Source organism: Solea senegalensis, linkage group LG14, assembly GCF_019176455.1.
Source record: "Solea senegalensis isolate Sse05_10M linkage group LG14, IFAPA_SoseM_1, whole genome shotgun sequence".
NCBI lineage: Eukaryota > Metazoa > Chordata > Actinopteri > Pleuronectiformes > Soleidae > Solea > Solea senegalensis.
This window is the reverse complement of record NC_058034.1, coordinates 17,917,649-17,944,940: the sequence shown is the minus strand read 5'-3', so window position 1 is coordinate 17,944,940 and position 27,292 is coordinate 17,917,649. Positions and strand designations below refer to the sequence as shown.

General features: G+C 39.6%; 1 protein-coding gene across 3 annotated transcripts in view; it reads left to right on the top strand.

The window, feature by feature from the left end:
- Nucleotides 1-27,006, top strand: part of atp11b (ATPase phospholipid transporting 11B (putative)) — a 44,957-nt gene extending 17,951 nt beyond the window's left edge. The window contains exons 15-30 of one of the 3 annotated variants that reach the window (XM_044043661.1): nucleotides 1,135-1,203; nucleotides 1,436-1,509; nucleotides 1,847-1,950; nucleotides 2,574-2,755; nucleotides 4,408-4,611; nucleotides 4,699-4,852; nucleotides 4,978-5,080; nucleotides 5,168-5,313; nucleotides 5,465-5,524; nucleotides 6,077-6,204; nucleotides 6,455-6,593; nucleotides 8,700-8,765; nucleotides 9,835-9,938; nucleotides 10,550-10,715; nucleotides 19,091-19,251; nucleotides 24,700-27,006. In XM_044043661.1, the coding sequence (XP_043899596.1) occupies nucleotides 1,135-1,203; nucleotides 1,436-1,509; nucleotides 1,847-1,950; nucleotides 2,574-2,755; nucleotides 4,408-4,611; nucleotides 4,699-4,852; nucleotides 4,978-5,080; nucleotides 5,168-5,313; nucleotides 5,465-5,524; nucleotides 6,077-6,204; nucleotides 6,455-6,593; nucleotides 8,700-8,765; nucleotides 9,835-9,938; nucleotides 10,550-10,715; nucleotides 19,091-19,251; nucleotides 24,700-24,781 (1,942 nt within the window). In that variant the 3' untranslated portion in view covers nucleotides 24,782-27,006. Of the gene's footprint in view, nucleotides 1-1,134; nucleotides 1,204-1,435; nucleotides 1,510-1,846; nucleotides 1,951-2,573; nucleotides 2,756-4,407; nucleotides 4,612-4,698; nucleotides 4,853-4,977; nucleotides 5,081-5,167; nucleotides 5,314-5,464; nucleotides 5,525-6,076; nucleotides 6,205-6,454; nucleotides 6,594-8,699; nucleotides 8,766-9,834; nucleotides 9,939-10,549; nucleotides 10,716-12,543; nucleotides 12,630-19,090; nucleotides 19,252-24,699 lie in introns of those variants that run through there. The other 2 variants (XM_044043662.1, XM_044043663.1) reach the window with 2 other exon arrangements.
- The last annotated feature ends 286 nt before the right edge of the window (nucleotides 27,007-27,292 follow it).

The window sequence follows — 27,292 nt, the reverse complement described above, 5'->3', positions numbered from 1 at the left end:
TGTTAATTTTATATCATGCATATAATATTAATTAAAATGGGGGGAGACCTTTAAATTTATGGAACTTCAAAACACAGACGACACTTGTAAAAAGGATTCCTTATGTGTGATTTTCAGTCTGTTCAAGCTACTTTGTGTTTAAGAGGAAAAGAAATGGCAAAAACCACCTGTCAGAATATACAGCACCTACTCTTCTTGACCATTGCATAAATCTTAGCAATAGACATGAGGTTAATTTGGTGTGCTACCTCTCCTGGCTGTCAACTGCTATGGGGCATTGCAATACTTGTGGTGGTTGAACTGCTGGTCAATTTGAAATTAGCACTTTTTCACACTTGCTAGTGATACATTTTATTGTCCTAGAATTATAGCTCAGGCAGCAACCTAATGCTCGGGGGGTTGTTATTTGAAAAAAGCATTTATGAAATGTGACCAGACATTTTGAGAGAGGCAAGCTGAAAAAGTTGGAGCAACAGAGCAACTCCATGTCTATGGCAAAATTGATGGATAATTGAGAAAATAAGAAGTGTGGCTTCTGTTGGACCCATCTAAATTTAAAGTCTAAAAGGCTAATGTTTCAGATTTTTAATGGTGCATTTTGGCTGTGATGCTGGCTGATGCACAGTCGTTTTCAAACCATCAAATAAAATTATGTCAAGCAGTGAAGGTCTGCAGCCATGACTCAGTGCCTCTCTGCTCCACTGAGCCACAGACAGTATGTGTTGATTTACACCCAAAGGTGACTCACTTCAAGCACCGACCTCAACAATATACCATTTAATTAATGTTTCACCTGTAAAATATAGTAATTAAAACAGTATACTATGCTAATATTAAATTTCTTTGCAATTTATATAATTGTATTCATTTATATTATTCCTAGATTTTATCACATTGTTTGGAGTCGTGGTTTTCTATTTGTTAAGCTCTGTTGGCATCAGCTCACCTTGACACTGACAAACATTAATAACCGTATACATGACTGGCTTGAGGGCAGTACAGTAGCTGAAACTTGGGTTTTTTTTCCAGTCCAAATTGGATTTTCATCTCACATTTAAAGGTCAAATTCTTCATTTTCCTAATAATTATATCCATTCACTGTATTTTGGTTTGTTTCTTTTATTTTTTGACCAGAATTGGTGTGGCCTTCACTGGCAGCAATGGCGAAACCATGGAAATCAAAACATTTGGGAAGTCAGAGAAGTACGTTTCACTCTTTTACCTTATCACCATCTATCAAGTGAGGCTTAACATTGTGCAGCATTTGTCTAACCACAGTTTAACTGTCCTATGTTTCATTTTCAGTAATTGCAGCTCAAGGTTGTGCAATGTTGTCTTGTTGTTGTCATTTAATTCAACCAAAAACATGCTGTAAAGACAGCAGGCTAAAAATGTTGTCTTATACTTTAAGTGAATGCTCTCTTTACTCGTTCAGGTATAAACTGCTCCATGTATTAGAGTTTGATGCCAACCGTAGGAGGATGAGTGTCATTCTACAGGATCCTTCAGGTAACACAATATTCTACTACTCATGGTAAATGGATTGCATTTATATGGCACTGTTATCCAACACACTTCACATTTCCACTCATTTCACCATACAATATACTGAAATGATTGAAATGAACGCGCTAATGCCTACAATACACAGCAAGTAGCAAATGTGGTTTTAATAATATGCTGAAAAGTAGTGGATATAAACATATTAAGGTGTTTCATTTGGTAATTTTCTATTAAAAATATACATAAATTAATTGAATTCAGATTGTTTTGGCAAGCCTCATTTGACTTTAATGTATAATCACTAATATTTTTCCACCTTCTCAATGCTGTCTTGACTCTCAAGGAGGAAAAATGCTCTTTACCAAGGGAGCAGAATCAGCCATTTTGCCTTTCACCACCAGTGGTGAGATAGAAAAGACAAGATTGCACGTTGATGAGTTTGCACTGGTGAGCAACAGTTTTTATTGCCTCATTTATTTAAATGCATTTGTTTAGTCTGAAAATCCATGTACTATTGCTTAGCAATTCAGAGGGTAATAGTCATGCCATGGTAAATCAAAAATTTGATTTAAGATCCCATACACTGAATTTAATTTTGCAGAGAATGGGTTTTAAAAGAGAACACGATGATGAGAAAAATTCAAATATTGGACACTGACTGGCTTCTTGAACCAAATAATGACAATATGTTTGTCTCTGTGTGTAAAGAGGGGACGTTTCCCGACATTGTTGTTATTACTTTTGTCTCGGTCATTCTCTTTTCCCATTAGACTGTATACAAAAGCACACACTCACACTCATGTCTGGCTCCATGTCACAAGGCTACCTGGGACTGGTTGATTTGTGTTCGTCTACCTCTCAGGCTGGTCCTCAGCCAAGTTTTAATAATTAGATTTTCTGTACTTCCTCCCTCGTTTTCCACTCGTATTACTTTCCTTTGTTTTCTCTGTTCTTTCTTTGATTTTTCTTGACTTTCCTTTCCGATCAAACTTTCATTTTTACCTTTATAATTACCTTCATCATTCAAGTGCATAATCTTCTTAATACACTCTCCCTCCCTCCCACCATAGAAAGGTTTGCGGACTCTGGTGGTAGCTTGTCGTCACTTCAGCCCGGAGGAGTACATGGATGTGGACAGGCGTCTGAACAGTGCCCGCACTGCGCTGCAACAGAGGGAGGAGAAACTACAGGAGGCCTTCAGCTACATTGAGAGGAACCTGCACCTTCTGGGCGCAACAGGGGTGGAGGACAAGTATGGACGTCTAAACGAATAAATTGGAATATATTATTACTAAGTACAGATTTTGTCATATTCATTAATCATATTTATACTCATTCATCCCACCAATAAAGAGGCAGCATGAGTGAATCCGTAAAGGTGAAAGGTTTGGAGAATAGGCTTAGATACTTTCTTGCTGATACACAGATATACACAGACAATTTGTTTCTTGATATCTGTACACAGAATTGAAAGCTAGAAAATTATACCCCATTACCACTGGTCAAAAGACCTGTTTACTCTCATTAGTTTTTCACCAGTGGCAATCAGCAGGGTTGCTAGTTAGAGGAAATGGCGACCAAGTGTTTGTTAATTGCAAAGAACCCCACTAAGGTCATACAGTCAGGTGTGTTGTATTACATGAGCACCTCCTGAGGTGCCATTTGGTGGATTTTCAAAAACCATTTAGACCAGGTCAACCAATTCTTCTATGTCAAGTTTTTATGCTAAGCTAATGCTAATGCTACTTAATGTATGGATGCATGTTTGTTTTCGACATTAACATTACATTGTGAAATTATGTAACATGTTTTTGAAACATGTTTTGCCACTGGCAGTCAGTAATTAAGATGCTGTTATTGTTTGGGTAAAACATATGTTTTATTTCCTCATGGTTAGGCATTTGTTATGGTCACAGTGTTACTGTAAATGAATGTGTCATTGTTCATTCTAGTGCATTTTAATGTCCCTCAGTTAGAAAACCTCAGTTTTTTTATTACATGCTAAAAAATAGAAGCTTCCGCAGCAACAGAAGTGAAATTATGTCCACTTTAATAATTATTATAATAATAGTAATAATAATACTAGTTTGACTTGGGAAGTTATGTGACTGTGGAAAACCCAGACAGTTAAACAGTAGGAGGTAGGTTCTCCAACAAACAAATAATGTATAGTCTGCAGGGAGATGGAGACGCCACCTCTCTGGAAATGAATGTTGATATGCATCTGCTCACCATCTGCTCCTCACATAAGCCTCTCTTCTCTTTTTCCATTAAGCTCTTTTCTCTCTCTCTGTTCTCTTTTCATATCTTGAATGAATTCCTCCTCACGGGCACACATGGCCACATTCACAGGAGTTCTTTATTACTGAAGACAGACTTAGATTTGCTTCTTTTTTCAGTATGAATATAGATGGTAGGATATGAGGTGTAAATCTGATATTCATGGTAATATCACAGCTTGTCTCTTTCCCTATTACCAATCCTCTGTTACCCTTGGAGTATGACCTGTTTTTAGGATTTGAATAGATATTAGGAAAATAAATAATGCTGTCAAGAGGCTGTTTCTCTATTCAGGAAGTTAGTCTTTAGTTCCGTCTGTTGCCCTTTAACAATTCTAAACTCCAACTACCCTAACCATATACAGTATGTGTGTTTTTACATCTAAACAGTTTCGGCAACACTTAGTCCTTACCTGTCCAATATAAGGAGTTTTAGGCTGTAGTCCTTTCCCTTTATGACCATATAAATAAATGCATAGCAACAAAATCACCAGGTCTGCATCCGACCCACAACTCAAAAACAAATGTTCCACTAGGTTCACATCACTCTGGGGATTAAACTAATGTAAGCTTTGTATATACAAAACCTGGAACACTTGTGTTCCTTCCTTTTCATCTCTTTCAGACTCCAAGACAAAGTCCAGGAGACCATTGAGGCTTTACGGCTGGCAGGGATCAAAGTATGGGTTCTGACGGGGGACAAACATGAAACAGCTGTTAGTGTCAGCCTGTCCTGTGGCCACTTCCACAGAACCATGAACATCCTGGAGCTCCTGCAGCAGCGCTCTGACAACGAGTGTGCTGAGCAGCTCCGCAGACTGTCGAGAAGGTGAGTCTGTGGTTGTCTTTTATTTTTAAGGTTCCTCTTGTCATCAGTATAAAACAGTCTTGACTCCATCTTTCTGTCTGTTCCCAGGATAAAGGAGGACCATGTCATACAGCATGGGTTAGTCGTGGATGGGGCCAGTCTGTCTTTAGCATTGAGGGAACACGAGAAGCTCTTCATGGAAGTGTGTAAAAACTGCTCGGCTGTGTTGTGCTGCCGCATGGCACCACTGCAGAAAGCTAAGGTACCAGTACCTGCACACACACACACACACACACACACAACCACTCAATCTCAATATATAGCTCATGTAAGCATGCTTGAACACAGACTGTGTTGATAAAATAAGTATGACTGTTTCCTGTCCAGGTGGTACGTCTTTTAAAAACGTCTCCAGAGAAACCCATCACCCTTGCAATAGGGGATGGAGCCAATGATGTCAGTATGATACAGGAAGCCCACGTCGGCATAGGTAAAGACTCAGCTTCGAGACCTTTGTGTGTGCTGAGTGTGTTTGTGTTCTGTAGTGTTGCTGCATAACTTGCATGTGTGTCTTCAGGTATCATGGGGAAGGAGGGTCGTCAGGCCGTGAGAAACAGTGACTATGCAATTGCCAGGTTTAAGTTCCTGGCTAAACTACTGCTTGTCCACGGTCACTTCTACTACATTCGAATAACTACGCTAGTACAGTACTTTTTCTATAAGGTAAGTATTGTTGGATGTGGAGGTCATTAGTATCTGTCACAGCATTTTTTTAATTTGCAGAAATCGTCTTTTACACCCGATTGAACAGGCCAGCGTTTAATCATAACTTGTTGTTGTGTGACGCTTTTAACTTTTCGTCCCTCTCTTCCAGAATGTGTGTTTTATCACACCCCAGTTTTTATACCAGTTTTTCTGTTTGTTTTCACAACAAGTAAGTCTCTTCATTGCTCCCACATTTTCATATGTCATTGTCTGTCACCTTTTTCCTGTTTATGTGCACTTTGTAGCTGACAAACGGTTTCATTATCTTGTGATAAGTGCAAATGCTTCATAATCAGACTGCCATTTCCATTTGTAATTGAATGTCATATTTAAAGTCTTAACAAGCAAGAGCTTTATTGAGAGTGATGAAGTTGTCTCAGTAAATCTCACATTTCTCTCGATCTATCAACTAGCATTGTGTGCAATACACTGTAGCTCTGGAACTAGGCAGTTAGCGTTGGATAAATATTATATTAAACTACAAATGCATTTAGTGTGTCACTATTGTGTTATTAAGCATTATATGTTAAGATATTTGACCCAGTTCACTGTAGACATGTAGAGTGTGGCTTTCCCAAATTATAACCTGTTTTACGCCTGTTGTGTGTCTTCTGCAAATCCACTTCAAACATCTTTCAACAAGAATTCATGGTAAACTGGGGATATGAGTTTTAGTTTTATAAGTTTGTGTTGAGTGAAATTCTGCCTCTGTCTGTCCCAGACTCTGTATGACAGTGTTTATCTGACACTGTACAACATCTGCTTCACCTCGCTGCCCATACTGGTGTACAGTCTGTTTGAACAGCTGGTTCATCCACACGTACTGCAGAATAAACCTGGTCTGTACAGGTAATTATCTGAATCAGGCGGCTGATTCAACCATGATTCTTCCTTTTTTTTATTTTTCAGATTACCAATTGTTATCATATTTATCACAGAAGGTAATACTCTGTCCTTTATGGGAACAGCAATGTTTGTTTGTGGAAAGCCGCCTTCAGAAAAGCTGGCCAATCAATTTGTGACTCATTTTTTTCCGAGTCATTCTGCAACTTGCCAAATGTTAACTTATTTATCATCAATAAATCTTTGTTTCCTACAGGGACATCAGCAAGAACTCACTGCTGTCTTTTCGGACGTTTCTGTACTGGACTCTGTTGGGCTTCTGTCACGCCTTTGTCTTCTTCTTTGGATCGTACATACTGATGGGAGAAGACACCACACTCATGGGCAATGGACAGGTGTGTGTGTGTGTGCTTGTGCATGTTACATTACATTACATTACATGTCATTTAGCAGACGCTTTTATCCAAAGTGACTTACAATAAGTGCATTTAAACATTTGGGTACAAATAAGAGCTAGAAGTAAGTAAGAGCTTCAAGTAAACCAAACTATGAAGTGCTAGTCATAAGTGCGATGTATACTTTTTTTTTTGTTTTGTCGTTGTCGCCGTCTTAGTCGAGGTAGAGTCAGAAGAAATGTGTTTTTAGTCGGCGGCGGAAGATGTGGAGGCTTTCCGCTGTCCGGATGTCGATGGGGAGCTCGTTCCACCATTTGGGAGCGAGGACAGTGAAAAGTCTCGAGTTCTGCAAATGCCTCTGCGATCCTCTCAGTAAGGGGGCAGCGAGCCGGTTTGCCGATGCAGAGCGAAGTGGGCGGGCTGGGGTGTAGGTTTTGATCATGTCCTGGATGTAGGCTGGACTGGATCATGTTTGCACTGAACGTTTTTTTAAAAATCCCTGTTGAGAGGATTTTCTATTTTTTTTGAGGGTGAAAACATCAGACAGTTAACCAATGCAGTGCAATTGTATGTTTGTAGGTTCGTGTGCGTGATAATGAATTATTGTAATTGACCTGTTGGAACCTGTTGCCTGCTGGACTTTCTGCAGTTTCTTCCTCTCACTTCTTCCTCATTCTGTCTCTTTGTTTAACAGCCTTTAACAACCTGTTTTTTTTCTGTACTACAGTTAACGCATGTATGTCATTCACATTCAAGTACTATTCGGGTTCTGGTAATTTTTTATTTTTCTTGTTATCACATTTTTCTGTGTCTCTGGTACTTCACAAAATCAGTTTCTTCTCTTTTCTTCCTCCTCGCATATCTTGTCTGAAGTTTGGTATTTCCTTTTATTGTTCTTGCTCGTCGTTTTCCTCTATCTTTTGTTGATTACTCTTTTTTTTCTTTCTGCCTCCATGCTGTGCATGCCTTCAGATCTTGCGAGCTAACAGGCAGTTGGTAAGAGTCTGCTCTACTGGTGAATGCATGTCTCTTCGGGGGGTTAAATGAGACTCAGGATGATTCCTCATCATGAGTTTTTGTATAGTGTTCATTGCTGTTGCCTAATTTTAAATGCTTTTGGCAAATGTTTTACTCTTCTTTTTTCTTTTCAAAGTCAATTGTGTGTTCAGTTCCTCGTCTCCTGCTCACACCACTGGCATTCACACGTAACTGTGCAATCAGCTATAAGCCTACAACACACACTCTTCTTATGCTTGTCTTGTGCAGTTATTTTCTTCTTTCCCAACCAACTCACTCAATGAGCCTGACGACAGATTTACAATAACAAAAATATTATATAAGAAATAGCATAAGAAACAAAGGTTAATGAAAATTGATATTGGTGCTGCCACTAATGAGTTAAAGTGGTGATGGTTCAGCAACTAGATTTAGATTTATTAAATAATAAATAATAATAAATTGTTACTTAGAACAGAATCAATTTGGCTGTGGTAGAAACTGGAGTATGCAATTTTACCTCCAATATAAATAAACAACAGCTCAAATGTGTATTTGCATTAAGAGGCCCACAAGTATTGATGACTGCCCTTAGTTTCTCTATAGATACATTTTATACCACTCACTATTAGTTTTCAGTGCTCCAGCAGGCTCTTGAATTGGCTGGCAATAAAACACTACAGCCCACAGCTCTAAAACACCAAGGAGAGTCATTCTCATATGAAGCAGTGGAGCTACACAGTCAGAGGACAACGCTTCATTCTAGGCACTGTTATACCCCACAACTAGTCACTTGAGGCTGGTGTCGTTTACATGTTTAAATCAATGGGGTCACATAGAATCAGTTGGTATATATTATTAATTGTATGGTCATATTACACTGGCAGGAATATTGCTGAGGCAAAGAGAGTCAACATTATGTTAATGTGTAATGTTCACACTTGAGTACAGGATGAAGCTGCTTGTGCTGATAAACTGATACTCTTTGTTCCCATAGCATTGCCATTACTTTGGTAATGACAATACGTCCGTTTACCTCTGCTCTGTTCTTTGCTGTTGTTGTGTGATAGTGTTGACTGTTTTAGTAATTGTTCAATGTTTGTTTCATAGATGTTTGGAAACTGGACATTTGGAACGCTCGTCTTCACCGTTATGGTCATCACTGTCACATTAAAGGTAAATTACACCTAAAGATGAAGGGACATGGAGCAATACTACTGGAAATCGTGGGAGCAGTATAGATTCAATATTCAATCAATCAGGAAAACAATGAAGAGTCTATATGGGCATTTACAAAAATGACAGAATGTTTGGAAGAGATTTTGCAGATATGATAGATATGATGTTAACAAGATGACTTATATTCAGCAGTTTACATTCCACAACAGCAAAATCTGTTTGTGTTTCAGTCTATTTCGGATCAAGCTCAATAAAATAACCTCTTCAATGGTCACCATGTTTGTTGATGCCTACAACTTGGCACTTGGCACTGCTCTCTTGAGGAACTATTGCGTAATGTCCCACAAACACAACACAAAAGGGAAGTGTGTGTATGTAGGGAAGTGATGGAGATAACGTTTTGGACGAATTGTGTCCTTTTAATTAGCATTTACTTACATCATCACCATTTCTACTTGCTATTTGAATATGTGGATTTATAGTCTCTGTGAAGGATCTCAGTCATCCAGGTCATAGTCATCTCCAGGCTGTAGTTCTACTGCTGTAGTTTAGTACATTTCAACTTAAATCAAGCATGTGCAGTTGCCTACAGCAACCTGAAGCTTTTATAGTATAGTATTAGTTGTTTTTTCAGAAAAGCAGAGACATAAATTCATCAGTCGGGTATTGGCTTTATATCATGAGGCGGACCATAATACATATTTGCTGGGATGCTTGTGTCCATCCATTTAGGTTGTATGAAAATAAAATAAATTGAATGCACTTAGAAATGGTTGTATTCTGTGGTGCATATTAGCTGAACACTGGGTAACAGGTTGATGTTCGTGAAGAAGCACTCTTGGTACATTGCCAGTATGAAATACAGTGTGCTATGAGTTATGAAGATGATGTCAGTCCCCATTAACAGGTGAATATTGTTTGTCACAGGTTAGGGTCAAGGTCTCTTTTACAGCACTGAGGTGGATAGCTGAAGTTTATTGATGTCCCACCAGTCCTCGCCACAATTTTTACACCCGGTTGTCCTCTCCTCCCCCTCGTCTGTGTTTGTGTGTGTGTGTAATGACAGCTTGCTTTGGAGACTCATTTCTGGACATGGATGAACCATTTTGTGACATGGGGTTCGATTGCTTTCTACTTCATCTTCTCTCTCTTCTATGGAGGCATCATCTGGTAAGAACAGCCACCTAACCTACTTGTTTTTTTACAGAACAACTGCTTTGAAAAAAAACACATCATTTGTAAATGGCAACATACAAGTGTAGCTTTGATATAAATGCGCAAAACCCAAAATGTCCCTCTGAGAAAGTCAAGATTATGTTTACCTAAAATAATATTTTGTGCAACAAGTGTGGTATTGAGGGTATGACTGTAGAAGGAAACGGCTGATTTAATAATTTGTGATTATGTGCAAGGTCTTAACCACTTTCACCAGTCAAGTCAACTCACAGACTGGCAGGAGCCTTCCTGATAGAATTGGACCAGGACGCAGGTCCTTTAATTTTCTGTACTTTCTGGGTTTAATTGAATCATTTTAAGTGCCAAGCTTGAACTGCTTATGTGCCTTGAATCTTCAATGACAAGGTCAAACTGAGTTGAGCCAGGCTGTTATAGCAGAGGAAACCTTTAGCTGCATCTTCACATAATAAAGCCATCTCTCACACTCGGACTGATGCCAACATACTGAGTTTTAGACAAACCAATTCATAGCTGCCTCCCATTACTGATAAGAAATAAGCAATGTACTGCTGCTGTAATTAACTATTGTTTCTTTCTCCCTTCAGGCCATTCCTCCACACCCAGGACATGTACTTTGTATTTGTGCAGCTGCTGTCCAGTGGTTCAGCCTGGTTCGCCATCATCATCATTGTCATAACCTGCCTCTTTCCTGATGTGGTGAAGAAGGTCTTCTACAGACACTTGCAGCCCACCAGCACGCAGAAGAGTCAGGTAACATAGCGCTCAGAGAAGGATTTTCCGGTCTAAGAATCTCGGTTAAGAGGTGCAGCCATTCTTCTAAAGTGGATTATTCTTTCTTTGGTAAAAAGGTCAGGTTTCAAATTGGCTTAGATTTAAAGAGGCTTGTCCAGCACTGACCTGTTTTTTTTCTAGAGGTTTCTTTGTGTTTTTCGCATGCCTTGGTGGCCTGACTCCAGTAATCACTCTTGGAGAGAACACTTCTGAAATCATTTTAGTTTACTTATTGTCTTCCATTCTAAATTCTTCCAAGGTATTCATTCTGCTGACGCTACCCTGAGAAGTCTTGTTATTGAGTACGATTTACTCACATACGTTTATTTTAGCCAACTGTGGCTAAAATAATCAAGGTTATGTCCGTTAAATCTAGGGACCAACCTCAGAAATAGTTAGAAATAATATGTCTTTGTCTTTTGTTAACATGTCATTGCTCATCATATTGTCCTCATCAGCTATGTGAGACTGCAGTGGCACAGGAAGAATTTAAATAGAACTAGATCTGTAGTTTGTTTCTTTATCAGCAAACGTTTAAGAGTGAAGGAAGATAGGAATGAGGCCAGATAGATGACCTTTCAAGTAGAATTGTGAGATGGCATCATAATGATTAATATTGCTTAATTATTACTCATCAACCTGCCCAGGGACTACAGGTGGAAAATAGCAATCTGCTACAACCTGGCACAATGCATATTCTCTTGTTGTACAAGATTAATGTTTTATTGTGCATTATCCCTGTCTTGAAAAATAAGTTACATTACATTAATTTTTTGATAACCTAGTTGATATCAACTTCCATTTAACAATTGTTGGTGTTGACTAAGACGACGACAAAAAAAACAAAACAAAAAAAACGTATACATTGCACTTATGACTAGCACTTCATAGTTTGGTTTACTTGAAGCTCTTACTTACTTCTAGCTCTTATTTGTGCCCAAATGTTTAAATGCACTTATTGTAAGTCGCTTTGGATAAAAGCGTCTGCTAAATGACATGTAATGTAATAATAATGTAATGTAATATACTTTTTTTAGGTTTTACTTTTTTTTTAAAAATATGGTCTGCATACCCTGGTTCAAGAGTAAAGCTAAGTAGTTAAACTGTCATTTTGTACAGTGTGTTAGATTCTGTATTTTCTTCTTGTAGGATGGAAATGAAATTTCCTGAAAGGTGACATGCACCCGTAGGCAGAAAATAAATTTAATTGTCAAGGTAACCCAAGTTCTCCACACAGAGAGAAAACGTCCGATGTCTTAATTTTGTTTAAATAGGTTTTTTTTTTTCACCCGGTCTGTGGTCACGAGTAATTCACTTCTTTACACAAACAGCTTGGTGTTACGTTCCTCCCACACACACACACACACACACACACACACACACACACACACACCACATGACCCCTCTCTGCATTTTCCACAAACACATATACACATAGACAAGAGCACAGTGTACATGGTCACCTTTCAGCAGACCCATGCTGTTATGGTATTGATTTGTCCAGCTGGAGACTGTTTATGCTTTAGCCTATACTTTCATTTTTGCCAAACTCTCTTCTTGTTTCACAGAAAAAACTGAGGTGTTTGTTGTTTCTGCTCTAACCTTTGTCCTGTTTTGTCTCTCTGGGTGTTTGTGTGTGTGATTTTTACTGCAGGTTCAATATGAAATATGTTTGAATCCTTGTGTGCGTGTTCATGTCTCTCTTTCTATGTGTGTGTTTGTGTGGGGAAGCTTGTTTTCTAACCTCTCTGTGTATTTGTATGTGTTCTTCCTCCTCTCCTCTCTGCATTATGTGCTCCTGCTGTAGATGTATTCCAACCGTGTGGCAATAGGAGATGACTTCATCGCTCTGCAGCCTCTGTCCAGAGCCAAGAGCCAGCTGGGCAAAATTAGGTAGAGGAGATCAGACTGATCCAGCCCTGAGCCTAAAATTCATGAAAAATCAATCCCGATAAAACAAGTATCCCTGGAGTGCTTTATTCAAAAGCAATTGATCCATGTTATCCAATTTTGGAATGAATCTGTTTGAATTTTGAGCAGAATGCCAGCAATTCTGTCCTGTCCTTGTACGTTGAATTAATTTATCTTCCATTAGTTTAAAAATGATGTATCTTTTGGGCCCAAACTAACTTTTTTTCTCAATCATGTCATAACATTTCAAGAAGAAACAGGAAATGATTGGTATATTTAGTTGAAAAATGACCTACAGCCATGAATAAACAATTATGAAAATAGTTGCCAGTTGGCTTTTAGTCTAACTATGTAAAAAAAAAAAAAGTCTTTCCTTTGTCACATTTTACATAAGAAACATGTTACGTACCTCTTTTTGTCACATAAACAGCACTAAACAAACACTCTTGTTTTTATGTCACACACTTTAGAGTCTTAAAAAGTCTTCTCAAAAATATAGTAGATAGTATAGATGTAAACATATTTGCCAAAGTAATCTCTTAAATGGAATTAAATGGTCATCATTGCTTTATGGAATAAGCGCTCCTGTTCATGATCATATAATCTCCTAGGTCTGGACTTGATTTATTCATACTCGGGCCTGTTTCTGACACTGGCAGTGCACTTGATGTTGTGCTGTTTGCTGTTAGTATTTGCAGTTTGCTGTTTGTTTCATGTCTGTTACTGCATGCCCTCGACAAGCCGAGCAGCATTCTCCATGATTGGGAGCTTAGCACGAATGGGGCCTTTGGAGGTCAGAGATGATAGAGATGGATGTGACGTAAAAGCCTTTGAGCTCATGCATGTGTGACATTTTAGTTTAAGGCACAGAGAATGTGATCTCAGAGCTCCACAAACTCCTGCCACAGCATGGTACTGTCATGACTCCCTCCACGGCATGAACAAAGTAATGAATGAGCAAAGGAATGAATGAATGTCAATCACAAGAGAATCCTCACTGTCTTGAATTTGATTGCTTCCCTAGCACTTATGATAGAGTATTATATGATGTTGTCCTGCAGAGACTCTGTTTGGGGTCTTGAGTCATACTTTTTTAAGCACAATTAGGACTATGACGTCCTGCATCTGCATTTGTCCCAAATCAGAGCATCCAGTCAGAACCACCTCCTGACAATCAGCTAATTGTCTTGTCATGCCGCCACAGGCTGGCCTGCCACACTCACTGTTATCAGACGCATGGTGCAGCCCCTCAAACCTCATATTGTCTCCGTAGCATGGTCAATGTTCTTGATGTACACTGCAGCTGAACGTCATCAGATGGTGTCCCCGCCTGAGAACACAGACTTGTCCACCTGCATGAAATCAGCAGACCCACAGGGAAAAAAAGGCTGATCACCCACTACTGCTGCATGACAGACTCCACTTGTCTGTGCTGCCTTACACAGCCACACAATGCTGTCCCGTCACAAGTAGGACAGACAGCTGTGTTACTGTCACAGCTATTTTAGAATGATGCCTTGGAGATTATGTGCTATTCTGAAGCACTTGCTTAGAAATTGAAGCACAATGTTAACAGATAATTTATAATTCCTTTATAATGGTTTTACGTTACAGCTATAAATCTTACTTTTAAGCAACAAAAGTCTTAAAAATAACCCTTAAGTAAAATCAACCCATTTCAGAGCAAAGTAAGTTAACATTATGACCCAAATAAATGTTGGATTTATTGCCTGAAAGACTGGCAGCTAAGTGTATATTTTAACCTATTAATAATATACATGCAGGTCCCATCCCATAAACTCTTTGAGCAGAAACAAACTGTAGACTTGCACATCATAAAAGCCTCCTTCATTAATAAAGTACCAAAGCATTTTATACTCAGTGCATTGTATTTTGCTAGACTAATATGTTTGTTGACTCAGCAGAACTACACAAGACAAACTAATTGGTTGCAAATGGTGTTTTAATGCTAATTTGCTGTATAAAATCAATGTGTTCATCTCTGTTGAAGGAAATCCAGTATCACTCAGTCCTATGTTCCAAATTAGATTAGACGAAATTAATCACAAGAGAACCCAGAGGGCTCTCCTGGTTCCTGTTTGTCGACCTTGTTGCTCTAATAGATTCAGCAGCAGGTTTATTGGTTTGGAAACTAATAGATTTGCTCTTTTCTGCACTAGAAGGTTGGTTTTTCCTTTGAGACATTTTGGGACGCCTGCAGCTTCTTTCTGCTCATTTGTTACCCAGTTTTACAGCTATTTCTAGGCTTGCTGGCATTTTTGCCAGTGTGTTCAGTTGTCTCGGCTTTTTTGACAAATTACGGCCCCCCCTCCTGTGACCTCATCAAAACGCTGTACATTTCTCAAAAACCTTCGAAGCAGTAATAAAAGGTTATCACACGTTACTAATTAATATAAAGATCAGTTCTGTACCAGTGGAATAATAGTAAGTATGTGACCTGGTGTGCAGTTACAGGAAGCAGGAAGCAGCTGTTTGCTTTCAGCTCTGTTTGTTTTTGTGAGGTCACCCCTGGAGGGCTCCAAAAAGCTGACCAAGAGTGATTTGAGAATTTATTTATTTATTTGATTTTTATAGCACACTGTAGACTGAGGGTCAGAAATTTCCTCTGTTAGGAGACTCCCTACACTCCCTGAACTTACATTGACAGACTGACCACTGGCTCACTAAATGACTAATAAATCTGCAATTTGGTAAATAAGGAGCACTGAAAAAATATCCACTGTTATACTGGTTGTGTCGTTTTGTGCCTATATCTCAAAAAATGAACGTCACATTTCCACCAAGCAGAATAGTTCTTTTTTGGTATTTTACTTAAAGAAGAGTAACAAAATAACCAATCCCAGTTTTTGGTACCCTTATGTTGGTCCAGCTCCTAAAGTGTGGAGCGAGACGCACTACAATCCATTGATTGGACAACAGAGAATCATTACTTCCGTGCAACAGTAGGGAAAAATTAAACTTGTCTTCTACTTGTGATCAATAGCTTTATGCCAAAAAGAAAGAACATTCAGTTCTGGTTGTATTCCAATTTACTCTTTATTTTCTGTGTTACATTCTTTTTCTTCCTAATGGAATTCATTAGCAGGCTACACTTTGTCATCACGTTAATTATGTAGCTATCAACACCCAGCCTATACATCCAGCAATGGAATGTGAGACTACTGTGGATATTTTTGCTGTGTGTGACTGGTCAGGCTGCCTTTTACTGGTTATGTTGCGATGTTGATGTCTGACCTATCAACAGTGTACCTGGCTGACTGATGGTCGAGCTGTTTGACAAGCCAGCAGGGCTCACTGTAAGCATCTTGTGTCCTTCAGATGGAAGAGGCTGAGGGTTCAGTCGGCACAGAATATGACCCTGTTAAAACCCTGTGGAGCCCAGGGGAGGACAATTGGCACCTGCTAGCTGCTTATCCTCCCCCTGCTACCCCTGGCCCAGACCCCTGCTCCCCTAGGTAGTACCATACATGTACTTCACTCCCATTGTCCCTCCCATACTCTCACTGCCCCGACACTATGGCCTTCATTGAGGACCAATCAACCCTCTGCACCCCCTAACAGATGCAATCAACCATGTATGCCCTTATGCTTGATTAAAACACCCTACACTTTGGTAATTCTGCCATGGCCTACACTGTCTTTTAATTTAAATAATGAAATAACTCCTCCTGTATGTCTGTCTGTCAGTCTCAACTCCTGTGTGAATGACACAACCATGATCAACACCATACGTCCTTACCCTTGCATGAATACCTTAATTGTAAACCCAGATATGTAGTGACCCCTTACTCCCACAACCATAACCTGGTCTAAATTTAGCCCTCATAGTTACTGATTAGATATGCAGTAGTTGCAGAGGTTGAAGAGAGGGAGAATGCTGTTGGCATGCTGAGTTCATTGATCATTCCCTGTGTTTTATGGTCAGCCATTAATTCCCACTATTTTTTATAGTCATTCATATTGACATCTGAATTATGTCATTATCGGCTTGCAAATGTTTTTTTAAATGTTTTATTTGCACTTTTTTCTTAAAATTTTCTTTAATTTTCTTACATACAGAGTGCATTATTGTATTCTATAAGAAAATAAATAAATAAATACATGTTATGCTGTTACTTAAAACGTAAACATACTTGGTAGCTGCCTTCAACAAATCAACCATGGAATGATGTAAAAATTTACAAAGGCTTCTCTATAACTGCAAAGGGAAAAAAGTATTGGCAGACGCGGTGCTATGATGTGACCAGTTTAGTTAATATTTTTCTATTGGTCGTCATTCTGGTAAAAGGCATTGATGAACAACTTTGATTGTAACTGAATATTCTGTCTCTGCCTAGCACTGGCTGTGGTTGAGTGATTGATGCTTTAGTGTTTAATGTTTGGTTTGCTGGTTCAAGCAAAGTCATTGTGAAGTTAATGGAAAAACCAGCTGCTGTGGTTGTACCATCCTAAAAGCATGAAGGACACTTCACCAACAAATGGAAGTCTATAGCAGGATCTCTCCAAGCTGGAGTTGTGGCTTGGCTGTTGTTACTGCTTTTCTCAGTGGATGGTATGTGGAACAAAGATGTGTTTTTGTAGTAATTGCATTCTCCTCTGATCCTTGCACAGCAGTCACAAAAGTATATTTGCTACTTATTAGGGAGCCATGTTTACTTTGTTCCTTGTAGGTTTTAGGAACATATATTTCTCTGTATTGTTAGTATTAACTTTTAATTTCACTGACATAATTGCATAATTGTCCAAGCAGCCAGGCTTTTAATGAGCGCTCTGAGACTATATATCCTGACCTGAGCTGTCTTTTTGAGAAATTCAGCATTGAGCTGGCTTGCTTTGCTAGCTTAACACCATGAATTATGTGCTTGTTTACACTCTCCTTTCTGTGAGATATAGTAACATTTTTAAGTTAATAAACCTTAGTGGAACCTTTCAATTTAATTTTAACACCCATAAAAAAGGGCTTTGGGTGCTGTCCTGTGGGGTTGAGAACCTCTAGTTGGAAGCGTCTGATTTACAATATCACACAGAGACATTTGACACTGCCAACATATTCATTTTTGTCCTGTTTGTGTTTTCCTGTTGCCGGCCAGATCAGCAAAAGTTTGGTTTTAAGCCAACACGGTCTCCAATATCTGCTGCATTGAAAAGTAACAACGGCAGCATCACACAGACAAATACATGGTCACGCATTTAAGCCACAGAATCAAAGAACTTTGGCTTCATTAAAGAATAGTTTCCTACAAACAAGACGATACAATACTGTGGTTTTTCACTCTAGAGTGAAATTTATCTTGAAAAACATTGGATACTTGTAGTGACAATTTTCACATAGTAACGAATTATGGCTGATGACATGTATTCTGAGGATAATCTATAATTATGCTGTTCAGTTAAACTGTGAAAAAGGAGGGTTCAGGTTGCAGACGAACCATTGTTCAGTTCTCTCTTTGTTCTTCGCTTTCACTCTCACCTCCCTCCCTCTCCCTGTCTCTCTCACTCTCCCGGGTGCTGAGTCAGATCAGTAGAGCCACCTGATCCCACAGGTTCCTAGGCAGCAACTTCATTCAGCTTTATCTACCTATGTCAGTGAGACTACTGTAGCAGTGAGAATTTTTAGTCACTGCATAAGGACTACATTAGTACAGAGACTGCATTTGTATTCTTTTCAGTTAAATTAAAACAAATATCTGTATAGTTCTATAGTTAGTGATAAGTGATATAGTAAGCTGTAAATCCAAGTTCTATATTATTTTGTATTTCTAAAACCTGGAAATGCAGTGTAATCCCAGAACATTAAATGCACTTTATGCCGCAGAGACTGTTAGACAACTCATAAAACCTAATAAAATACCAATTTGATTGCAATGAAGCAAATTAAAAAGTTTTGCACTGGGATGTCAAGTGTCTGATCCATCAAAGATATGACATCTGTCTGTGGCAGTTGTAGTGGAGAGACAGTCTGTCTGTAAATGAGCCCTTTGAAATCACATTATTATACTTAATAACGCTGGATGAACCTGACCCATTACGGGAAGAAAACCGTCTTTCTTGTGAGCAGGTCTTTGACCCTAATATGTGTTTGGCTACCTGGATTTAAAAAAAATAATAATAATAATAATAATTATAAAATAAAGGAAGGCTTTTGTTCTTTATTTGTCCACTTGTTTTATGATTTCCATATTTATTTGCAATATTTCAGCTCCCTATGTAGCATGTTTGAAATGTTGTCTCTGTACATTATTGTTCCGGTGACAGCATGTCTTCACCCTGCAATCATCCTTTCACTGTGACAGTCAACCTACTGTATGTTTTTTTAAATATTTCATTTTCCTTTTTCTGTCCTTTTTTCTACCTTCTCCAACTGATCACACCCTCTCTTGCTCTTTTTTTCTACCCCCTCCACCCTATCCACCTTCCTCCAGTCTCTATCAGCCCCCACGCAGGCCCTCAGCTGTGTGGAGTCCCTGTGCTGCTACCAACATGGGCAGAGCGGCTGTTCCCGCTTGGCCCACTTCGTGGAGCAAATGACAGGACAGTGTCCGGACGGTGTCAACCATTGCCAGGCGTCCAGCCGCAACAACAGGTGGGGAGGACCACGGCGAACGCTAGCAATGATTATGAAACCTGACGAGCCGTCATCACCTCTTGGTTTCAAAAATTTGAGCTGCAGTCCTCACTGCAATAGCCCGTAATATGGCTACAACTCAACTGTAAGTTTTCTCTTGCCCTGATTGTAGCAGGTTGAGCACACAGCTGTGGGAGAGCTGGGTTTCGGGTTGTCACGGAGGAGACGGGTTAAAGGGTGTGTGTGGTTCAGCAGAACTTTTGGCAAGCAGCTGAAGGTGGAGTTTGAGGGTGAAGATGTGTGCATCACACATCCATGAACTTTGTCAGTTTCTCTTTTCCCTCAAAGTCTGTGTTGGGAGAGTCTGGACACTTTGGTTAACCTGACAGAATGAAGTGTTTAATCTTGTATTCACAGTAGTGTACTATCTAGAATATTAGTACACCTTGTAACCAAAAAACCCTAGAGACCAGTAGATTGTGTTGCCCAGGCCATTTACAGAGCATGCAGCTGTGTATGATTGGCAGAATTTGGATCCTAGCAATTATTTAGGACGTTATAAAGGCATCCATCAGTAGAGCCTGACTGACTCTGGATGTTTGGGGAGCTAAAGAAGTCTGGTATTGATATACCGATATTCTTCACATTATACAATGAGATACTGCATATTGGGCTACAAATGGAAATAACTTAATAGCTGAATTTGATTCAAAACAATTTCTTTAATAAGATGTTTGTGTATTTTCACAATTTCTAAATGAACCAAGCATATTTTCCGTTTTTTCATATTGGACACCATATGTCTGTGTTCAGCTACTATCGGCCTATCAATATATCAGTCAGGCTCTACGCAACAGGCCTCAATATTACACTACTGTTCTATTGTAGCCCCTACATTAGGGCGTGTCTTGTCTTTCAGCTCATGTGTCTCTTGTCTTTATCATCTATGCTATGAGCTCTTGTCCTGTCTGTCTCCTCTGTTTCCCTTAAATACATTTGTACTACGAATTAGAGGTTGGTACCCAAATGGGACTTAGCCAGATTAGCCAGGTTTCAATGTAAACTGTAAAATCTGTGATGCACTTTAACAGATGACACCAGTGTCTCTATGTCAAATATTATGTTTTGCGTATTAGTTTTTGGTTCACTTCTGTGTTGTGCAGTAGTTCCTCTTGTTCATTGTGGGGGACTCTCCGTGTAAAATTATGCCAGACATTTGATAGCCAGTTGAATCTTACATGATGCAAACTCCAAATGTGGATGTGATGCGGGAGGCAAGTTGTGTTGCTGTTGTCCTAAATGTTAGAGATGTAAATGAAGAAGAGTATTGTTTGCTGCACCTTGACACTGATGATAAAACACATGAACAACATGAAAAAAGAAGTTCTTTATGACATATTTTTGGCGAGTGCAGCTTAAAAGACGAGTCTGCTGAGTTCACAGTTTCCCGCTCTGCTCCGTCTGCAGTTTCAACGTTATTGTGTCTTTTTACCTGGATCCCAGAGTGTAGGGTCATTGATTAATTGACCTTATCAGCCCTTTGTGCTGAACAATCACTCCCCTCAGAAAAGGGCTGGGGACACTCAGTATTGATCAGGTCAGTAATGAAGATGTAGCATTGTTGTCACTTGTGTGCGAGTATTTTGCAATAGATCTTGTGCAGGAAAAATTGAAGCATGTGTGTTGACTCAAGACTTTTATGTTGTGAGAGCAGACAGGTCAATGCACTCCTTTTATCCCCTCTGGACAAAAACATGCAACCTCTCACAAAAGTCGGCCAGTTCTGAGAAATACAGCTGTGTGAGTAGTTATTGCATACACTTGTAATTTAGGTTTTCTGTAGTTTTACCAGGATTAGGCAGTGGTTAAAAAAAATTAACATCTTATGTGTCATCCAATTTTAAAAATCTGATTCAGTCTCTTGGAGGCAAAAATCCATTTTAATGTGTCTGTACCTTTCAGCGTTCTTCAAACAATGCTCAGTTGGATATTCATCCACAACATAAATCTATCTTAATTGTTGTCAGGGTCATTCCATTTCAGCAAAGTAAGCTATTCAAATCACTTCAGGGTCAAATTACCACTTAATGCATGGTTCCCTTGTTCCTGCGGGAATGACTGATTTGTTTTCTGACAGTGGCACAAAGCCACCAATTAGATCATGCCGACTGCAAAGCAGCAGCCACTCTGTCCTCCGAGAATATTAATAATAAACACCGGTAAAATGCTTTGCATTTGTGTGCTTTAAATATTAGTTTAGTCCATATTTTCTGTCCTTTCCCTCACCTTAGCTATTTACAGACATGAACTGTAAAGAATTTGGGTCCAGACATTTTCCGGGTTTGTCGTTTACATACGAGGTACACAACAGGAGAATTTCCTGAATGTTCAGTCAAGAGTTGGCGCCTTAGTCAAGTCCACCTGCTCGTTGTGAATTGTCTTGCTCTATTCCATGTGGAGTAACTCAGATATTTTCCTTGAATTGTTGTGTCCAGAGTGACATTTGTGGTCAGGGAAATGTCTGGACCTCAGCCCATTTTCTGAAAGCAGCTTTTTTTCTGCCTGTCCAACCCTCCTGTCCCTCTTCTTCACTGTCTGTGTTTCATGAAAATAAAGTAGAAACCCTTAGAGGAAGATTAAGCGAGTCCCACATTTGGCCTTAATGCTAGGAAACTGCCATAGAGGTAAGGGAATGTATCTACCCAGTCCTATATAACATGCTTACTGACTTGGGGACATTTAGCAAGTATATTTACAACATATATAGAACATATACAGTTGATCTGATATTTAATGGAAGCCCACCTGTAGCTGGCTGCTCAACTTGGCCTGTTCTTGTAGCGTTGAATGCTCGCTACATCTGAATAATGTCACGTGGCGACAAAGCAGGAACAGCGACAGATGTTTTCACTGGAAATGAGATAGATTATCTTGCTCCCTCCCCTCCTAGTTCAAGGGGACCACATACTAACCAGAGAGGCTTCTGGGAAGTGTAGTCTTGTTGTTTGGGGGGTTCTTTGTTGTTGTTTTTGTTTATTTTTTGCTACTTCCTGTAAATATTAGTCTTTTTCTACTGGATCCTGAAGCCTTATATGTGCTTCTGAGAAGAGGCCAACATTGATGACATTTTGGTTTTCTAACCTCGTGTGTTGATTGTTCATGTCCACCACAGGCTTGAAAACTAGGATGTCCTGACTATGTCTTGTTGCATGGCGGCTGCTGTTGCCTTTGGCATTTTGTACACAATGTATATCTGTATGTATTTGTGCCCCCCGACCATCTTTTTCTGTCCCCTGTGTCTCTCTGTGTGGTGTGTAATGTTATTCGACCTTCGACATTATTTATTCTGTGCTGTCCATGTCTCCCGTGAGCTCCGCCTTTGTTAGAAATCTGTTTGTTCTGTTCCTTTTGTTGGTTTTATGTTCCCACCGGTTCTTTGCTGAGGCATCTTGGTGTCAGAGCAAAGATGGTTTTAGCACTGAGATGTTTCAGTTTGACCTCAGCTCTGGTCGACAGACGTGTAGCACTTGAGAGAAACCACCATTTGAATCATCATCAGCCTTTTTAACGTCCCCGGGTTGCCCCCGTTTTCCCGTCAACCAGGTCTTAAAACGGTTGTCTTAATCATCACAGCGGGCAGTGTCACGTTTAAGGTCATAGGAATTTCTTACAGGAAGAAAAATGACATTTAGACTTTAAAGAAATGGGAAAATCAACCAGTCTAACATGAGCAGTTTTCATGTCATATCAGTACACTCACAGGATGAACTCATACAGTCTTGTGAGGATCAGGTGTAGCAGCCAGAGAGGATGTAGAGCACGACGTTGAACCACAGTGTCTCTGCTGGTGTTTTGAGGGACAGACTCTGATCATTGGCTTGGTTTCAGCTTAGATGCGAGTCGGTGCAGTAAAGTTTGTCGTGACCTCTTACAGAAAATTCTAATGATGTTTTCTGTCTGGTCCAGCATGACACCGTTTGGAGCAGTTCACGCGTGAATGACGAGACGTGTACTCAATCTTGTCCTTTGCTTGACATTTTCAAATCAAAGCCAGCTTGCTATGCTAACAGAAAGCGACTGTGTCCTTACTTTCTTTTTTAAAAAGGCTTTGTTGTTTTGCTGAGTAGAAATATACGGTTATTACTATAGATTTTATTCTGTATACACATGTTAAATATTTTTGGATACGAACTTTACGATGCCTATTTTTCTAGTAGTGCTGTAGGTTTTTAGCTGCAGAAGATCAGAATCCTTGTTTTGAGAGTGTTTGCACACTGTGGCAAAAATGTCTATGTTTGTTTATCATGATTTATTTCTCTTTCTGACACTTGTGTTGACTTATATCCATGTTATCCAAGTAGCTCAAGTCTCTTCTCATTATCTCCCACTAATAGGAACAAACCAGGAATAACCAGGAAAAAACATGCAGTCGCCACAGCTGACTCACATGTACGGATACTTGCATTGGAGCTCTATAGCTTCACTTTACTCAAGTTGAGACATGTTAAACTTTCTAAGCAGCAGCTTGAGCAGCGGCCAATTGAAACAAGTAATGCAAATATTCCAGTGGAGGCAGTAGCCAATTAAATCATGTGTTCATGTGTTCACCTCAAACATTACACAGCCCAAACAGAGCTGTTGGAAAAGGTTGTTATCCCCTGTTGCTGATGTTTGTTCTGTCAGATAACACCCGACAGTGTGGTGGACATGGCAAACAGCACATCACCATCCCTTAAACAACATTAGCACAGGGTTCCCACAGTCCATGAAATTTGAATTTGAAAAAACCTTTTAGGGCCTTTCAAAGTTCTCGAAAATAAGTTGATATTTAGATAAATGTGTCCCTTGTTTGTTACGACACCACCTACTGTTTCTTGCTTCATATACGTAGACCGGGCCTCCACGTACAGAATAAACGTGAAGTACTAGCAGTGATGTGGACACTGTTGTGAGATTCCAAGATCTCTGTCTCACCAAAGAAATTTACAAAAGACTGACTTTGACCAAGATCCCAGTTTGTAGATCAGTCTTTTAGTTCAGTGCAGGATTGGTTCTTCAAATGACCTGGCAACCTTAATTCTCCGGGGAAGAGGGGGGGGTGGGTGGGGCTCAAATTACAACATTACATGTTACATTACATTACATTACATTAATGTAAAAAAATTACAACGATCTCCAATATTTTTTATTTGCACTAGAGCATTTAATCCAGTTAAATTGAACAATCCTGCCCTGGTAGATCCTGGACTAGTGTGAGTTAGTGAGGAGAGATTTGTGATACTCATCTCATTCATTACTAACACCATCATTACCATTACTAACTCTCCATCCCTCACTCTCCTCTGCTTCTTCCAGTCTGGTAGTGATTGTTAAGATAGTGACAGACGAACCCACTGACACTTTACACACACACACACACACTCTGCGTCAGTGTCCTAACCCTCGGTCACTGCTGCCTGTTTCCAGGTCTTGGAGTGACACGGAGAACTTCTACTCCAACGACCGCAGCATCCTGACGCTGTCACCCATCGAGGCCACGCACTGCTGACTCCCGGGGCGACTGACTGTAGCACACAGAGCTGGGCAGGCGTCATAATCGCCCTCCTGCCGCCATTTTATGAACTTCAGCTTTAACTCAGTTGCAGCTTGATTCACTGCAGACTCAAATGGGAATTGTCGCATTATTTGAAACCAAAGGACTTGGCTGGTTTGCTATAGCCTGCTTTTTCTTTTTTCCTTTATTTTTTTTTTGATATAGTAACGGTTGATGCCAGGTGGAAGCTGCAACATGAAAGGAAAATGAAGACATGAAGCGACATCTGTGGACACACGGCGTCTAGAAAAGATCCAGTCAGTGTCTCGTTAGCTGCAGTTCTCTGACTCCTGCTGCAAAACAGGACGTCCGAACTGATCTGAAAACATTTAAGCATTAGAAAACGGTTTTAAGAAGCCATGTCGAGTCAGGAGTGGAACTCCTGAGGTCAGAATAGAATAATGAATTCTGTCATAGGGCAATTTCTCGTCCTAAGTAGTTTCCACACTTGATTTTTTTTCCCTTGCAGCTGACCTTGCTGAAGCTCATTTTGAAGATTAATTTTCATTAGTTATCACACCACCACAAGCTCAAAGCTTTGCATCCCGATCGACTTTCCTCACCGAGGCAGTTTCACAACAGAACACCACACACGAGGATCATCAGTGTAGCATATGGACAGAAGCTTAGCAGAGTCTGGAGAACATCTCATCTGCTGGTGATAGAACTTCATGTGTCATTCAGATTGAAAGGGAGAAATCTGGACCCTTCCATCACAATCATCTCATTTCCTTCACACAATCACCTTTGTTGTACCAAAGACCAAAGGATTCAGACTGGAGTAAAAAATGGGAAGAAAAAAATGTTTATTTTTGTGCCTGATTGTACAGAAGCTTATATTGTTGTTAAGAAGATTATTATTATTGTCCGTGCTGCTTTCTCGTCATGACTGTTCAGACCTCTCGTCTCCGCGGTGCGCAGCACTGAATGCGGCCAGAAGGGGGTTTGGTTAAAAAGCCATACATTTTCAAGAGGTTATATTATTATTGTGTGAGATAATTGAAGGTACTGTGTTACAGAGACGCTGTTTCAGCCTGTGGATACTTTGTACTTGTTCCCCTCCAACACCTTCTCTCATTCAGCCCAGTTGGCGAGAGCGTTAAACACAGAGGTGTCAGGGATATTTTTGGGGTCATAAAAGAAGTCCTAATTATATTTTAAAGAATAAAAACACATCTGTTCAAACAAAAGTAGAGGTAGAGGTGATTTTATTCTCACAAAGACAAAAATGGGTTTAATGGTGAGATACTTTTCCATTTCACGGCTGAGACGCGTTGACCCAGACGGCAGAATGTCTCTATCTACGATACGGAGATAGATTTCTCAGAGATAAAGAGAAAAAGCAGAATGTTTGCACAAGTCACACATATCGAGATCACCTCGTCCTTTTTTTTTTTTGCTTCTCAAATCTCTGCTCGTCTTTCGCCATCAAAATCATATCTCATGGTTTGTTTTTTGTTTCTTTAAATGTTTTAAGTTGTTGCCCTGTGTGTTTCAGCGCGTGTGTGTGTACGTAGGCATGTAGGCGTGACAGCCATGTTGTGTTTGGAGGAAGTTTGGTACTTAGTTATAAGGTGCGGTGTTTCTCTTTGACGTGTGTTTATGTGTGAGCTCTCCATTCTTCCACAAAAGTCTTAAAAAGTGTTTCAAAAAATAGGAAAACGATCAGGTCAGTTGTCACATGGATACCGTTAAAGACAACCGTTTTAAACTTGACATCCGGACAAACACACGGGAAACACTTCTGTTACACTAAGATTTTCTTTTCTTTTGAAGTTCAGTTGTATGTAAACTCTTTGAAATTTTGAGTCGTTTTTTTTTTTCTTGTTTATATTTCAGTATGGTACATGTTCACACAGGCAATGATGTCTATTTATTATTGCTGTATGTCCCTTGTTCTGTGTTCCACCCTTTCTTGCATATCGATATATCTGTGGGTGCTGTAGCTGGAAAATAACGCAGCAACTCCGTGACATGTTTCTGCTTGATCTCGGTCCGTCTTCAGAACGCATGTCTAAACTCTGTATGTTTGACTTTGGAAGGCGTCGTGCGACGTCTGCGCCGCGCCGACTGTGCCGTCTGTCGCTTTTCCGGGTTTTCCCGACATTTACTCAGAAAAGTAACTTTTCATTTTAACCATTTAAACCTCATGTTTGATATTAAATGTCTACTTCAATGCACCCTTTTGTTATCTGTACATGTGTGTGCTTTGTCATCTTTAGGAACCACTTTAGCAGCCAGTAAAGTTGGTGATGTCATCTGGACTGAAATAATGTTTTAGGGCTGCAACTAATGAGTATTATTATTATTGTCCCGATTCATTAAGGACTCTGTGAAAAAATGTCAGAAACTGTTGAAAAATGTTGATGATATTTGTCCACAAACCAAACTAATTCAGCTGTATTGATTTTTTTGTTCCGTGGAGCAAAGAGAACAGAAAATATTCACATTTAAGAAGCTGGAAAA